The sequence below is a fragment of the Carettochelys insculpta genome, chromosome 16 (genome assembly GCF_033958435.1).
Source record: "Carettochelys insculpta isolate YL-2023 chromosome 16, ASM3395843v1, whole genome shotgun sequence".
Taxonomy (NCBI): Eukaryota; Metazoa; Chordata; order Testudines; family Carettochelyidae; genus Carettochelys; species Carettochelys insculpta.
This window is the reverse complement of record NC_134152.1, coordinates 33384003-33401098: the sequence shown is the minus strand read 5'-3', so window position 1 is coordinate 33401098 and position 17096 is coordinate 33384003. Positions and strand designations below refer to the sequence as shown.

General features: G+C 56.8%; 1 protein-coding gene across 2 annotated transcripts in view; it reads left to right on the top strand.

The window, feature by feature from the left end:
* Positions 1-272: 272 nt before the first annotated feature.
* Positions 273-17096, top strand: part of GRAP (GRB2 related adaptor protein) — a 34640-nt gene continuing 17816 nt past the window's right edge. The window contains exons 1-3 of one of the 2 annotated variants that reach the window (XM_075010421.1): positions 273-581; positions 10099-10196; positions 14901-15023. In XM_075010421.1, the coding sequence (XP_074866522.1) occupies positions 504-581; positions 10099-10196; positions 14901-15023 (299 nt within the window). In that variant the 5' untranslated portion in view covers positions 273-503. The remainder of the gene's footprint in view (positions 582-10098; positions 10197-14900; positions 15024-17096) is intronic. The other variant, XM_075010420.1, reaches the window with a different exon arrangement.

Here is a 17096-nt window from a genome sequence, read left to right as displayed (position 1 = left end):
TGCATGTGGCTGTAAAAAGAAGGAGCACTGCCCAGCAGAACTGATTCCCAGCCCCATATTCTGCCCACACTTTCCTCTGCAGAACATGTTCCCTATCCCCAGCCTCCAGAGATATTAGTTTCCACGTAACCTCCCTACTTCCCGCCAGAGGCTGGGATCCCTCTCTGGCCCTCCCAACAACCTCCAAGTGGCTTCCTGTCTGATTTCCCACCAGGAAGAATCGCTCACTCAACTGACAAATGAAACAACAACAACAAAAAATCAAAGCAGCACAGCCTGCCTGCCAGCCCAAGCGGAGAAACAGGAAGCCAAGGGCTTTATTGCCTCCGTCTGCGCCTTGCTTTGCACAGCCCCCAGGTCTTTCTGGGCCAGCCTGGCTCCGCCCTTCTGCAGCCACAGTCGCGCGCCCCAGACTCACACAGGCTGTGCAGGCAGGTGCAGCGGGCGAAAGGCAGGGGACGGCTGCCGGGAGCCCTGTGGAGCCAGAGAGCGCCGGGGGCAGGATGGAGTCGGTGGCCTTGTACAGCTTCCAGGCGACGGAGAAGGATGAGCTGCCCTTCCGCAAAGGGGACACATTGAAGGTACCACTGAGGCATTGCAGGTTTCCCTGGGAGACGGGCTTCACCGGGCACAGGGGCACAGGCCTCTGCCCCCGGGAGCAGCTCAAGGCGGTGTCTCACGCAGAGCAGGTCCACTTGCAGGAGTCCAGCGCCTCTTGCTGGAGAGCCCTGGCGGGGAGAACTAAGGAGCTGGCAGATCTGGGGACCAGGGGGACAGGAGGGCATCTCCGGACCAAGGCAAGAGAAGACTGCTCTACCAGGAAGGGGCCACATTGAAGGCAGAGACAGGCTGTGCCTGAGAGGCATTGGCCCAGCGAGACGAGTGAGCACTTAGGACAGTGGAGGGCACAGGAGACGTGTCCAGCCCCAGAAGCTACTCGCACCTGTGGTGCCAGCACCCAACCACCCCCAAGGGCGGGGAGGACTCAGAGGTGTTGCTGGTCATGACCAGTCCTGGCTGCATTGACATCCATGGCCAAACTGCCCAGGGCCTTTACTGGCGGGGAGGATCTGGCTCAGTCCTTCCCAGCTGGGGCCCAATGCAGCTGCAGCGGAGCAGCCCCAGTCCGTAACCTTCGGTGCATGTCTGTTGGCTGAGGGCGACCCCCTGACACGGCTGTAAAGAGACCTCGCCTGGAAGGGGGCTGGCTCTAAGCCAGGCATCATGCAATACAGCCGAGCTCCTCCAGGTTACACAGGACTGAGGGCTCGGGGTCCAGGCATGGGAGGAGGATCCCTGTCGATGAGGGTTTGGTTGCTAGCCCTGTGGCAGATTCCCTCTGTAACCAGGGCCAAAGCACCCCATTGTTCTGGGCCTCTATTCCCTTCTCCTCCCCACCCTTAGGTTCGATTAAAAATTCTCCTGTTCAGAAACCAGCTCTTACATGTTTGACCAATGGGCCTCCAACCACCAATGGCAAACTAGGAACAGGGTCCTGGTGAAACTGCTGTTAGGTGGGGACACAGCTGTCGAAAACCCAACAAGTAGTTGTGAGTGGTCAGCTGTCAGATGAGGAGAATGTACCATGTGGGGTCCCAGCAGGGTCTGCGCCTGGGACCATGCAATATTTTCTTTAATGACTCAGGTGGTGAATTAGCATTTACACCTCTGAAATTTGTGGCTGACCCCAGCTTGGGAGGGGTTGCAAGGCCTTTGGAGGCTGGGCTTAGCATGCAAAACGATCATGGTAAACTGGAGAATGGCCCTGAATTCAGTAAGATGAAAGCCAGCGAATGCAAAATTAACACTTGGGATGGAGAAATCGAACACACAGCTACAAACTGGGGAGTAGGTCCCAGCCCTGCTCCAAAGAACCTGTGACTAGAGTCGATCACAAATCAAACATGACTCAACTCAGTAACGCAGGAGCAAAAAAGCCAGGTGTCACTTCGCGGGTGTATTGACAGGCCCCCAGGGGTGTCGTAAGCAAGAGAGGCTGTAATTGTCCCACTCTGGGGCAGCAACTTGACTACAGCGTCCAGCTTGAGGTGCCAGTTCCTTAGGATAGATGTGGACAAAACACCAGAATAAATTCCCTGGGGAGGCTGAGGAATCTCCATCACTGGAGATATTTAAGAACAGGTTGGATAAGTGTCTATCAGGGATGGTCTAGGCAGTACTTGGTCCTGCCATGAGGGCAGGGGGCTGGACTTGATGGCCTGTTGAGGTCCCTTCCAGTCCTAGTGTCTAGACTCCAGGATTAAATTGGAGAGGAAAGATTGGCAGAACTGGGCATGTTAGTCTAAAGAAGAGATGCGGGAGGGGCTGACAACAGCCATCAAATATGTAATAGGGCGCATAAAGGGTTCCCCACGTGTGCCAAGGAGAGGAGGAGGAGGCATGAGCGCCATTCACCCCAAGGCAGATCTAGGTTGGCTACTAGAGGAAACGCGGATGGTTGAACTCTGGATCCGGTCAGCTGGGGAGGCCGTGGAGTCTCCACCTTCGGAAGGTTTTCAGCACAGGTCAGACAAACCCCTGCCAGGGATGGTCGAGATCTGGGTCTGCTGCAGAGCAGGGGAGGGACTAGTTGATCTCTTGAGGTTCCCTCCAGACTCCCATTTCTGTGACATGTCATCTCGCCTGGGACTGCCAGATGCAACTGGACCACCTGCAGGAGCAATCCATGCCGAACGGTGGTTTTCAAACAGGGCACCGGGGGTTCATAAGTCACGTCAGGGGCTGCCAGCCCTGCTGGTCCACTCCCCCCTCTTCCCTCCTAGTGCCCCCTGCATGCAGCACAACAGCTGTTCAGTGGGAAGGGGACGGGGGAGGGGCATGCTCGGGGGAGGACGCGGAAAGAGGAGGGGCAGTTGTGAGGCAGGGGCCAAAAAAAGTGGGGTGAGGGTGGGGCCTTGGAGGAAGCAGGGGAGTGGGGTTTGAGCTGGGGGCTGAATGGAGTTGAGCACCCACCAGGGAAAATTAGAAGCTGGTTTGCGGTCTGGGGGTTGCAAAGGTTTCAGAACAGCTGTCCCAAGAGACGTTTGGTTCCCCAGAACCCTGAGTTCCTCTTGTGCCTTAGATCTGAACTAACATCCAGCCGCAGCACTTAGATCTCAGCAGAGCTCTGACTTATGGCTTAAGCAGGAATTTTGTAAGAGCAGCCAGGAGTCTTTCTTCCCCACCTTGGCGCCTGTGAAATTCTCCCTGTACTGCGGGGATATTTCCAGCAGTTTGTATGGGAGAGTTAGAGCCGGGTCTCTTGAAGCGCCATTTGCAAATCTCAGAACATTATGCGCTAAATAGCAGGGCCCTGTCGCTATGAGTGCTGGCCAGAACCACATTCACCCAGCCTACGCCCCATAACCTCTCAGTAGCCATGGCATGGATGTGCTGGGCCAAGTTTAGGGGGGTAGCAATCATAGTGCTGAGTGCGATACAAACAGAGCTAGATGTGAATAGGGACACATAGATAAATACAGTGTATGGGAATAGATAAATGGACAGATAAAGTGTGTGGAGATAGATATGTGACACTGACAGACCTGGGTTGCCGGCCCAGGGGATAAAACCTGTGAGTAGAGGGTCTGAAGCCCTGCGCTCTACCACATGAGCTAAAGGCCAACTGGCTCTCAGCCAAGGCTGCAGAGCAGAGACTTCACTCACCCCAGATGAGCTCTCGGTGCCTCTGGGTACTGCAGGTAGATGATCGCTAGATCGGTGACCTGTGAGGGACAATTGGAAGAACTGGGTTTGTTTAGTTTGGAAAAGAGAAGATTGAGATGGGACATGATAGCAGCTTTCAAGTACCCAAAAGGTTGTCACAAGAGGGGGGAGACAAATTGTTCTCCTTAGCCTCTGAGGATGGACAAGGAGCAATGGGCTTAAACTGCAGCCAGAGAGGCTTACGTTGGACATCAAGAAAAATTTCCTAGCTGTTGGGGTGGTTAAACACTGGAATAAATTGCCTAAGGAGGTTGCGGATTCTCCATTGCAGGAGATATTTAAGAGCAGGTTAAATAGACACCTGTCAAAGATGATTTCAATAGAGTCTGGTCCTGCCGTGAGGACAGGAGACTGGATTCGATGGCCTCTCAAGGTCCCTTCCAGTTCTAGTATTTGATCGATCAATTGATTGATTGACATCTTAGCCCAAGATTTTACAGATTTTGCACCCACCGTCGATCAGGCTGGGAGGTTGGTTTAGCCTCCAGGGGCTTCCAAGAGCAGCACCGATGAAGCCAAAAGCGGAGCGGGGGCATGCTGAGAAGTATGCCTGCCTCTTGCTCAGGCGAACCTGGCTCGCTGCTCTGCAGCACGAAACGCTGGGGAGCGTTCGTACCTTCCCTGCGGGACTGAAGATGACCAACAGCAGTTTGCTCTTAGAGAGCCGCTGCCTCCGCAGAGAGGGACTGATGGGGCAGACACTAGGGGGGCTCAGGAGACCTGGGTCAAAGCCCAGCAAGGCCTCATGTCTCCTGGGTGATGTCAGGCAAGTTGCTTCTTCCATCCCTCGGGACAATCCCTCTGGGGTGTCCTCGTAGACCGTCTCGGACAAGGTGCCCGCGCAGGGCCCAGTCTTAGGAGCTCACTCTCAGGCTCCCTCACGAAAGTGCCTTGCCAATGAGCTGGATCTAGACCCCCATTTCACCAGTGGGGAAGCAGTGGTGGGGAGAGTCTGGCCCAAGGTCCCCAGAGAGGCAGGCCTAGAACCCAGGCCATTCTGTGCAGCACAAGCCCCTTTGCAGCTGGGCTTGGTGACAGGCTGCGTCAGGCCAGGGGCTTTGCTTGTTCCTCAGCCAGGGTTCTCCGAGTAACTTACGGACAGAGCCACACAGCCAAGGGACTTTCTCGCGGGGAGGGGAGGAAGCAGGCAGGAGACGGCTGGGAGGGTGGCGCCACACCAGCTCCGACTGTCAGTACAGGAAATAACAAAGCCACCGCCAGCCCACTCCATGCGTTCGGCTGCTGCTCAGTCAGCTGGGAGCCTCTGTGCTACAGGAGCGCTGGGCTGGAACTTGTCTCCTCCAGCCCCAGGCCTGGTGGGCTCCTGGCTGGCCGGCCTCCCCGTCACATCTGCCCTGAGGTAGGGCCCTAGAAGCAAGAAAGGAGGATGGAGCCAGGTGCAGGCTCACCAGAAGAGACCAGATCCAGGGCCGGTCTGCCTCTCAGGGGAAAGAAACGCCCCGGGGGATTCACTATGAGCCCCAGCGCCTGGGGCCCGGCCTGCGTCCGGCTGGCTGCACGCGCCTAAGGGCGAGCTGCTCCCGAAGAGAGCGACTGCTCACAAGCACAGGCCTGGGGGCTGCACAGCCGTGGAGCACTCCTCCAGCACCGCCTGCTGCTCCACTCCTCCACGCAGGCCGGCCAGTGCCCCCCACGTCCGCCCTCCCGCAGGCCCGGCTGGAGAGCAGAGACCGCCCTGAGGGGCTGCTCCACCTGCCTCATCCCTCACCCATTGCAGCGCCGGCCACAGCTGCAGGGTGGAGCTCAGGCCCACGGGAGCAGCCGGCTCAGGGCTGTATATGGGCCCCAGCGAACGCTGGCAAGGCAACGAGCCATTAGCCAGCTGGCTGGTTTGCTACTCGGCACTGAAGTCATTCATTGGCTCTTGTTGGGCCAGGCCATGAGAGGGCACCTGGGCCAGAAGAGGGGCCCAGGCACTGCAGGAGAAGCAGGTGCCCACTGCGCCGGCCATGGTGGCTTTGGCAAACCCACGTTGCCCGGTCAAGCCTTGGGTGGGTTGGAACGATCCAGCCTGGCCTGGTTTCAGGGCGGGGAGCAGTGTCCTTTTCCACCCCACTGGGCCGTGACAGGAACTCCGCCCCTCGCGTGCAAAGCAAGAGCTTTCCATTCGTTTGCCGCACACAGGTGTTTCCCCCGCCACGCTGCGCTGGAGGGCTGGGGGCGGGGCAGGGCGTGCTGCTCCACAGCGCCCCCTCTGGCTGGAAGGGGAACAACTTTAGATGCAAATTCCTGCCCCAGTTCTTTCCTGCACGCCTGGGGTCAGAGCATCCCGAACGAGGGGAAAGAGGGTCCTACGGACACTCAGCCTGGGGCGGGGTTCAGTCCGGTGAGCGGGGAAGGAACAGCTGCAGGAGGGCTGGGATGTGATGGCACCAGCGTTTCCCCTCTAAAGCCTCTGGTTCAAATGCTGCACGGTCAGACAGTGACAGGAGCCCACCAGGTCCCAGCCTCGCCCCCAGCTCTACAAAGCCCCAAAGCAACGCAGGCCGGGCACCCTGGGTGTGCAAGAAGCACTCAACGCCGGGCCAGGCAGCTCGCTCCAGACCAGGACCGAGGGGCCCCAGCAGAGCTGGACGGAAGTCCAGGGTTGGGACGGTGGCGGATCCGCTGCTAGGTGCAATGCTTCTTTCAAGCCAGTGTGGTCACAAGCGTCTCACATTCACAAGAGCTACATTCACTAGGAAGTGTGCAAACAGGCCGCTGCCTGGAGGTCTCCTTAGCATCAGCAGTGAGCAAATCACTTGGCACTGTAGCCTGGAGGAGCTGGAAGGAAGGATGGAGTTTCCCCATCCACTAGGTTTCTTTGAAAGCCCCATGGCAGTGAAACAGGCTCTGCCTCTGGTAGTTCCACACTCTGGGCATGAGTCCTCCTTGGATGGGCTGCACGAATCAGAGTCCAGAGTGGTATTTCCCTTCCTGCCCCAGCCACAGACCCAGACAAGAAGAAACAAAATCAGCCAGACGGAAGGAAATTCTTCTGCAGTTGCTAAACCAGTTCCCTCTCCAGCATCTACCAGCGCACAGCCAAGGCAGCTGAGGCTCATCTAATGTTTCTGGCTGTCTGTGTCGGGCCTAGAGGGCCACCCCAGCTGGGAAGAAAATATCACCCCTTGCAAAACTGGCCAAAAGGTTTGAAAAGCCTGACCTAGGGGAGCAGGTTAAAAATGGTCCTGGCAGTCTGAAGACAGTCTTCAGCCATGTTAGGGCTGTTAAAGAGGAGAGGTACAGGTCCATGGAAGGCAGGACAAAAAGGAACGGGCTTAATTTGCTGCGAAGGGGTGAAGGGAGAGAAACTTTCTAACTCAGGGTAGTTAAGCTCTGGGATAAGTTTCCCAGGGAGGCTGTGTGGAATCTCCATCACTGGAGGCTTTTTAGAGCAGGTAGGACAAACCCCTGGCAGGGCTGGTTTAGGTTCACTCGGGCTTGCCTCAGGACAGGGAGGGTGGACTAGATGACCTCTTGAAGTTTCCTCCCGCCTGATATCTCTGTGATCCCAAGTCTCCTGAATTGGCTCGTGAAGACCATAGAGGAATTCCCACCCCGGGAAAGGTTCCAATGAGGCAGGATAACACGACAGAAAACGTGGTACAGGAGCATGCCAAGTGCTGTGCCTGCATCCCCAGTCTTGTGCTACCTGGTGGTTTTCATAAAGCCCCAGCTCCGGGAGTCACGGGACCCTGCAAGATCTCAGCTTGCGCTTGGAAGAGCAAATGCAGAAAAAAGGCTGAAAACAGGAGTGCTAAGAGCACAAACACCAGCAGGCAAAGAGCCCCAAGTTCAGGCTATTCCAAAGCTCACTTTTAAGGCCGGTGGCTGGGTTTGGAGGTGGGGAGGCACAACGCATGGGTTTTGAAGACTCAGGCTGAGCTGAGTTTGCTGCAGTGGCAGGGGGCTGGACAAGTTATGCCCCCCGGCTGCTTCCAGCTCTCTCACCATGCACATGCACCCTAGATCAGTCAAAGGGCCCAATGGAAAGGGATCAAGGGGTCCTTGTTAATGTTGCTCCTCAGATCTGCCAGAAGGGGTGACTGGAGACTGGGGTGCGGGGGGGCTGCCTCTGTTGTACTCACTGATTGTAAGCCAGGTGCCCCCAGCCAGGAAGAATGAGCCAGATCCCGCCTGCTAGTCCCAGCCACAGTGTGGCCCGGTCTGTTTGCATGGCCCCTTCGCCTTGCGCAGAAGCATTTCTGGACCCCTGGGTCTGTTCCCAAGGAGCCCTGACTCTGCCTTTGGGCCCAGCAGCCCCCCGCAGGGCTGAGCGCTGGGGCGGAGCCCGGTTCATGTTTTGCTCAACGCGTTGCTGTTGAAAAGACCCGTCCATCACGCTGGGTCCACTAGCAGACACGGCAGGCGGACAGGCGGGTGGTTGTTGGTACCAGAGCCACCACTACAGCTCAGCATCACCATGGCAGCCTCCGCCTGGGGAAGAGCTAAGCCCCAGCTACCCAGGGGCTGCAGGTCAGGCCTGAGGGGCACCTGCTGAGACCCAGGGAAGGCCAGCAAGGGGTCAGTGGGGCTGGAGTCAGCTGGCCAGCACTCCGCTGCCCCACGTCTTCATGTGCATGGGCCCCCGGCTTCACACCCAGGGCTGAAGCTGTGTCGAGGCAGCCAGTCTGCCAGTGAGCTGTGAAAGGTTTCAGGTCCTGTTTGCACAGCTGCCCTCTGCCGAGCTTCTCGCTGCGTAGGAGTGCTGGAAACAATTGTGAAAGCTGCCCTGGGCATCGCCCCATCTAATTATATCAGGACTTTTCCATTTGGTTAAAATAGAGAGACCCTGGTTAACTGCACAGCTATCCGTCCAGCTCGGGAGCTGGCTAGTTAGCTGTCAGTGGGACTGAGAACAAATGCTTGTGAAGTGTCGCTCATATGAGGTGGTACATAGCCAGCTGCTGCCCGCGCTTGTGCCAGTCCCTTGCAGAAGTAGTTAAAGTTTGTAACTTGTTATTCTGGCCTGTTAAAAACCTCACCTCTCCTCCAAGGGTTTCCTGCCCTGCAGGGGGGTGTGCCATTCACCAACACTGTTACCCTGTAAAAAAGAGGACACCCCTGAGAAGTGTATTAGTATCAGTATCCACCAGCTCACCTTGTATTAATGTCATTAAAGACTTTCTTCCCCTCTACGCTGCACTGATGAGGCCTCAGGTGGAGTTTGGGGCATCATGTTTTGAGAGGGATGTAGAGAGATTGGAGGGGGTCCAGAGAAGAGCAACAAGAACAATGGAAGGTCTAGAGAACAGGAGCTGTGAGGGACAACTGGAAGAACTGGGCTTGTTTAGTTAGAAAAGAGAAGACTAAGGGGGATGTGATAGTGGTTTACAAGTACCTAAAAGACGGTTACAAGGAAGAGGGAGAAAAATTGGTCTCCTTGGCCTCCGAGGATGGAAAAGAAGCAATGGGCTTAAACTGCAGCCAGGGAAGTTTAGGTTGGACTTTAGGAAACGCACCCTCACTGTCAGGGTGGTCAAGCACTGGACTCAATTGCCTAGGGAGGCTGTGAAATCTCCCGTCACTGGAGATATTTAAGGGCAGGTTAGACAGACATCTCTCGGGGATGGTCTAGATGGTGCTCGGTCCTGCCGTGAGGACATGGGGTGGACTCAATGACCTCCACAGATCCCTTCCAGTCCTGGCGTCCTATGATTCAATGGATGTGTTACAGAATATGTAGTACATTAATGTGAGTTGGTGGATACTGATACAGCGTTACTCCCTCTCAGGGGTACCCTCTTTTTTTGGAAAGGTCAAATACGGTAACCCTAGGCCCATGAGGCATTTTAAAAGGCCCAGTTTGCAACTTTCATTGGCTTTCTAAAACCCCCAGATCTAGGCCCATGATGGACCATAATGTTTCCTCATGTTCCTATCTGCCTGGGCAGCTACGCAACAATTGCAGCTTGAGTTCATCACTCACAGGACTAGCAAGTGACTTGATCTGGATTAAAGTACAAGCCAGGGGAATTCAGCGCCAGAACTTGGGTCAAGCCTGTTTTAAAGGCAGGAACAGGAGCTGTTTGTAAACCAACAAACAAAGAAAATGATCAAATTATCGTTGCTCCATTCAATTCCTGGCACTGGCACCAGGGTTCCCATAAGCTGAGTGCTTGGGCAGCTGTCCAGGAGAGCTTCAAATGCTGCCCAGCTAATTAGCAGCATGCCTACAGCTGGCAGCGTGTGTGTCCACTGGTGGTACACATCCACACATACTTCAATGTGCATAACAAAATTTATTCTGCACATGGATGAAAAATATTAGAGGGCAGCAGGAAGGGGGAGTAGTCGTTTTCTCTATTTGAAATAGCTCTGGGTGAAATCAACAGGCCAACAACTCTTTCTTTTCCCTCCTGCCCCTAGATCCTGAATATGGAAGATGACCAGAACTGGTATAAGGCTGAGCTCTATGGCTCTGAAGGATTCATCCCCAAGAATTACATCAAAGTCAAGCCACACCCGTAAGTACCTTTCTGGGCTTCCATCTCACGTGGGCCTGGGATGATTCAAAGCAGACCTGCACTGGGCCACCAGCCCTGTGTCAGAAGGCTGCAGCTTGGCTCAGAATGAAAGTACCATAGTCACCCCCTGAAATAAAATGCAGTAGGGTTTGGGACCGCCATCAGAAGGGCTCAAAATGCATTTGTCAGCTGTGACCCACCAAGCCTCTCAAGTAACTCCTGAGCCCATTTCACAGATGGGAAAACTGAGGCATAGCCCAAGCCAGTCACTTACGTCTGGGCTTTGGCTCCCTCCATTTTAAGCTGTAGTGCAGAGGGCAGTTGGGGGTGCGAATATGAGTGCCTCAAGCCCCTTTGCCCCTGCGGCGCCTGTCGGTGCCGCTGCCAATGGAGCAGCTCACTGAAGCTCTTCTCCACGGGCATGAACTACAGCAGCCTTGCGGCCACAATAATTTGTGCCCAGGGCAAATTAGGCCCCTGGCAGTTGCTGGAGTTCAGGGATGCAGCACCTTTGCCCCAGCTGCCCTGGCACATTGAGCACTGATCCCTTGGCTCTTGCCCAGCAAATGTTTCCTCTAAACTGTTTGGCCGATCGGGTCAGGTGGTTTATCAGAATTAAAGCTCCTTTTTCTGTTTGCGCGTTGGTGGTGCCGAGGCTTTGCCTGGCCCACCCGCAGTAATGACTCCCTGTGCCCCACGACCGGTGGCCCCAGCGTGCCTTGGATCTGGGGACTCTCTGACTACCAGTTCGCCCTCCCCTGAGACAAGCGATCAGGCTCAGCTCCTGGACTGGACGTCTAGCATCCTGTAAGGCAATGGCTTGAGTGGAGCTATGGGACTGCATCCGGCCTGTCAAACATTTTAATTCAGCCCTCAGGCTTCTGCTGGGAACTGTGGGCTGTAGGAGCTGCAGGGCAGCCCCTTCAGCCGGGGGAGGCAGGCCTGACCCCTCCCCTGCCCAGAGGGTGCCCACCCCTGCTGCAAAGGAATCAGGAAGGGTGGTTTGGGCACCTCCTTTGCCCAGCATGCTGGGGCTTTCCTGCCCCACCGACTCTTGTGTGCGTGGCTGTTCACGAGTGCCGAGGGGCGAGAGAGAGTGAGGCGCTGAGGGAGAGCTCCCCAAACGCTACCCAGGCCGGCCTCCTGCTCCCAACATTCACAGGGGAACCTCTCTGGCCTGCACACTGCCAGCCCCGGGGGAGCGCTACCCAGCTGAAGTGGCTGCCACAGGAAAGGCGAGGGCACAGTGCGCTGCATGGGACACAGGCGACAGGATGTGGCTGCGGCTCAGGTGGCGTTTCTCAGAGCTGACGTGCATGGCTTGGCTCACTCATCTGGGAGCACAGTGGTGGCCTTGCCGAATCACCAGCAGCCCAGGCACCCAGCCGGCTCCCGGCGCGATGCTGAGAGTGAGCCCAGCCACTCCCGAGCCACACAGGGGCCAGCGGGTCTGCTGTGATAGACAGAAAGAGGAGGGGGCGTAATTGGGGCTTGGAGACCTTTCCCGCACGGGGGACCCTGCAGTTCTCTCTGCTGCTCAGACAATACCAGCCTGCACTGCCCAGAGGCACCACACCAGCCTCACTCAGGCCTGGCCTGGCTCAAGCAGCCAGGATCAACCTGGCCCAGGATTGAGAAAAGCCACAACTCTGCCCCAGATCCGGGTCACGCTTCACTCCTGGTGTCAGGGGCCAAGAATCTTCAGTGCGTCCCCTGACATGAGGCAGAGAGAGGAAAGTCCAGCATTAGCTCAGGGGGCAGCTGCTGAGACACAAGACTCCCAGCAGACTCGGCTCCTCTCCTGTGAGGCGCAGGGCTCTGGACTCAGCCCCAGCTCGGACAAATGCTCTCAGAGGTGGGGCCCAGAGCTGCCCAGGGACTGGGAACTAACTCCTATTGGTTGGACCACCCCTCACAGCACTAGGGCTATTGAGGGTGTTTGGCAGAAGCAAAGTTAGCCCCTGTCTGGACCTTCCTTGGTGTTTGGCTCTACTAGTGTCTGGCCAGGCAGCAGGAGGGGCAGGTGCTAAGCAACTAAGAGGGAAGGCAGCCAGGCCTTCCCCTCCCACGCCCAGTCACAGTGTCCTCCACCACGCCTCCATGATGGGCATAGGGATTTCCTGGGCCGGGGGGCGGTGATGCGGTCCAGGCCATGCATGGTCAATGGCTGGCTGCGGCAGCGGGACAAAATCCGAAAGGCGCAGGCAGGCACAGTGGGGAACCAGCCCCTCCAGGCCCAGCCTGGCACACCCGGGCAGGGGGCGGGTGTGTTAGGCGCCTTCTCTTGTTCGCCTTAGGCTGCGTCAACACTCCTGGGAGGATCGATGTGCCGGCGGTTGATCTGGGGGTCGATTTAGCGCACCTCGTGGGGATCCGCTAAAGCAAACTGTCCCGGCGCCACTGTCGGCCCCGGTACTCCCAGCAGTCGCGAGGAGTGAGGGAAGTTGACAGGAGGGTTTCCCCCGCCGACCTCCCACTGCGGGGAACGGCGGCAAAAATCGATTTTAGATACGTCGACCCCAGCGACGCAGTTCTCAGAGCTGGAGTTGCGTTATCTGAAATCAACTGCACCCCCTCGCGTGGCCAGAGCTTTAGCGTGGCCCTGGTGTTTGAGGCACAGGGCAGCCCTGAGGCCCTGTTCTAGGATTAGTTAAAAACCAGAACAAACACGAGCTTCACAAACCCCAAGCCGGACAGCCCCATCCCCCGGCCTAACCAGAGAGCTATTTTCATTCCCTGGGACAATGGCTCTTTGTGTAGTTCTAACCCCCCCTGCAACGTCTGTGGCCCCAACCTCAAGGACAGTTTTAGCGCCTGAGCCTGGAGTGAAACCGACCCGCAGCAGAAGTGAGAAGTGAAACTAACCCGTGAGCAGCACATTTGACTGTAAAAATTGGTGGGGTTCCCAAGGTCACAGGTGCTGCTGGCAGCTATCGCAGTTTCACCTGGAGGGCTCCAGCCATGCCTGGGTTTAAAGCCAGGAGCAGGGGCGGTGCCCTTCACCGTACCCTGCCCACTCCCTCTCCCAGCGAGGGACGCCGTCACTTCCCTGCTTTCCTGCTCCATAGGTCTCCTCCCCGCTGCTTCCCTCCCCACTGATCCCGCCTGGGCACAGGTGTGCCCTCAGCCTGGCTTGTCCCTTCTTAGAGCCTCCGATGCTGAATCCCTCCCCTCTGCCTGCACTGCACCGCCACTGCCCCTGCTATGGGCAGAGGCTCAAGTTATGGCTCCCCCACGCCGCTGCTGGAAGCTCCCCTTCTCTGATTGCTCCCCACAGGCCCCCTTCCCCCTGCTGCACCTGCAGCAGCATCAAAGTGTGGGGCAGCACAAGGCACTGGCCCCTGGTTGCAGAATGGAGGGGGTTCACTGCTCTCCTATCAGGGCCCGTATTTATAAACCTGGGTTGGCGTATCCCGCCTGCACTGGAAACCTGGGCTTGCAGGCATGGTCCCAGATCTCACGGCCGCACCAATGTGGCCATTCTGCACCACACAGCCCTGGCTGGGGTCTGCCTCCTCACTGCCCAGTGACAGGGCTTGGACCCCAATCCCAGCTGGACGCAGGTTCTGGAGCGCTGCGAGCCACACACAAGGAGGCCTCTTCCCGCTGTCCCCCATGCTGGCGAGGCCTCGGCTGGAGAACTGCCCCGTTCTGGGCACTGCATTTCAGGAGAGATGGGCACAAGCTGCAGCAAGCCCGGGGAGTGCAGCAAAACCAGTTAATGAGCTGCGAGGGCAGGTGGAAAGAATTGGGGGTGTTTAGTCTGGAGAAGAGGAGGCAGAGAGGAGACAAGATCCCAGCTTCCACGTACCTCAAAGGCTGTTATGAGGATGGGGGAAGAAACCGGTTCCCCCTTCTGGGCAGGGCAGCTGGGCACCAGGATAAATTGCCTGGGGAGGTTGTGGATTCTCCATCACAAGAGCTATTTCAGAGCAGGTTAGAGAAACATCTCTCAGGGATGGTCTAGACCAGGAGTTGGCACCCCCAGCGCGTGAGCTGATTTCGGGCAGTATGCAGCAGGGGTTGTGCCCCATCTCTGCTCCCCCATGCAGCATGGGAGGGGGTGGGAGCATGGGGCTGGAGACCCGGTCACAGGGTCCCTGCTGCAGTGTCCCCCCCAACCCCTAATCCTGAGTTCCTAACACGGTGTGGGGCTGGACCCCCTGCTGGAGCAATGCCACCGCACCCCCCCCCAACTGTGGAATTCCCCAACCACGGGGCTGGGGCTGGAGTCCCCCCTCCTCCCTCCAGAGCCCCCACTGCAGTGCAGGCTGGGGCTGCAGCTCCAACTGCCCTTCGAGTCGCCTGAGGTTCAGAGCAATGCCGTTACGCCGGCTTGTGGGCATGGCTCTGACAGTTGTCTAAGCTCTAGGATGTTGAGGGGGCAGCGTGATCTAGTGAGTGGAGCACTGAACAGTGACTCAGGAGACCTGGAGTCTAATCTTGGCTCTGCCACTGAGTGGCCTCATGACCATGTCCATGCCTCTGTTCCCCAAGTTACTGGGCTCCATATCAGAGTCGCTGGCTAGGCAGGAGGGCTACAGAACTGGCCTGAAATGTCTCAGTGTAATCTAATGTCAAGCATCAACTCATACCTTCCTGCCCCCTCTGGGCCTGGCCTGTGTTGTCGCTGGTTTGCAGGGGGCGGTCATGGGTTTGCCATCCCCAGCTCAGCCCTGGTTCTTTCTATGACCCCTCCTCCAGGTGGTACGCAGGAAGGATCTCCAGGCACCTGGCTGAAGAGATCCTCTTGAAACGCAGACACTTGGGAGCCTTCCTGATCCGCGAGAGCGAGAGCGCCCCGGGGGAATTCTCCATCTCTGTGAAGTAAGTGGCTGGTGCCATCCTCCGAGGCTCACAGCTCAGGCCTGCAGCCAGTCCCCCCTGGACTGTCTCTGCTGCGGTTAATGCCGACTGAATAGAGCAGCTGTGAGCACTGTCTGAGTGTGCTGCAAATTTCATCAATTTCCCCTCCCTGCGGCTCTTTGCTGAGCCACCCTGGAGGGTGGGGTGGGGTGGGGAGGGACATGGACAAGCCCAGCACCAGCTGGCGCTCAAGCAGCAAGGCTGCCTGAGTCCCAGCTGGTACAGGGTTGGTCAGTTTCCCTCCGCGGTGGCTCTTTGCAGAGCTGCTGAGAGGGCAAATGCTGACCCCACAGGAGCCTGTTCGTGCCTGGAGGCAGCTGAAATGCTGCTTCCCTGCCCAAACAAGCTGACAGGGAGCCCTTTCCCCCGCCTGTTGTGGTAAGGGGGAAGGGAAGGCAGACGCCTTCCAGTTTAAATGCCACATCCAGGCTCCCAGGGGCTGTCAGGAAGGGGCGCCTGCTCTCTGGACCCACCTCCCCTCCTGCGAGTAACCGGATATTTCAACCATTACTCAATTACTCAACATCCCAGCGGCTCCTGGTTTAGCTTGCTGCAGGCCCTGCTCTGCAGCACACCCCTCTTAGACTGCAACTCTGGCAGACGGCAGTAAATGTGACGTTGATCAGCAATCGACACAGCTGGAAACAGGGGCGCGCTGTGGAACTGATTGTCCTGGGTGCCCGTCTTCACCGGCACGGTGCAGCATAGACATGACAGCGGAGCCTGTCCCCTGTTGGATTACAGCCTGATTTCACCTCACACCACCGGCTCACTCCTCTGGGTGCAGAGGGAAGGATTTTCCCTGCCCACGGTTGCTGGGAACTGGCAGAGAGTGCCTTGACTGTTGAACCAAGGCCAACCCAGCAGAAATTCTGCATGCGTTTCCTCCTCTGTTTCCTTAGTGTGCTCACTGCACGTCACTTCCTCCTCTGGGCCTTATCCCTGCAGGTTCACATGCCTGCCAGCCTAGCACACAGCTCAGCATGCTCTCTAGGTGACATGCTGGGGAAGGCTCGTTTCCTCTTCTTAGTTCCCTGCCCCCTACGCCCCTTAAACTCCACACCCTCCCCCGCTGCTTCACCTGGCCGCAGCTTTATTTGTGGCTTCCTGTGTTAAGTGGCTGTGGGGCGTTGCTGTGCTCCGTCGAGCATCTGCTGCCACCCACCCCAGAGGTGGCTGCAACCCAGTGGAGGTGGTGTACTGGCTGCAGCCTGGACCGCCCTCTGGCGTTCTACAAGGTGGAACGTTCTTGACCAACGTGCCCTCTAATTTTTCTCACCCATGTGCAGAATAAAATTTATGTACACCAAGGTATGTGCGGATGTGCACCCCCCCATAGGAACACAGGCTGCCAGCTGTGGGCACTCTGCTTTCAGCTGGGCAGTGCCTGAATCTCTCCTGAGCGGCTGCCCAAGCACTCAGCTTACAGGGAACATGGGGTCTTGGCACTTGACAGTCAGAGATGGGTAAATCAAGCTGGGTGAAAAGACAGTCCTCTCAAACTTTGGGTCAAGCTTCAACCCAGCTGTGAATGGGAACTCTTTTGAGCTCTCAGAGCAGTCTGGAAATGGCTCTGGCTCACCCCAGCTGCAGCCTCCAATGCAGCACATCTGCCCTTCATCTTAATATAATCCCCTCTGCACTAGTCAAAGATTTAACTTGAGAGAAAAGCACAGCAGCTTTTCCCCGTAAGGTCATACTGGGCAAGACCAAAATGCTGTAAGAAATGCCTGGTTTCCCAGCGCTGTGTCCCGCAGCCTATTCAGAACCTCACAGTAACATTGTGGATAGTCCTTAAGGCTTCCTGCTTTAAAATCATTGTCCCCATCTTCTGAGACTCCCTGTTAGCAGCTAGCAGTACAGGGCTTATGACACATATAATAGTGCTGTTCTTTGTCTATCCAGTAGAGGGCAGTAGTGCACATGCACACCCATGTACACACACACAGAGGCTAGTCTATCACAGCTCTTTGCATACACAGCTCTCTACCCTGGAGAAGTCACTGATACTAGACAAACATCCTTAGCATTAAT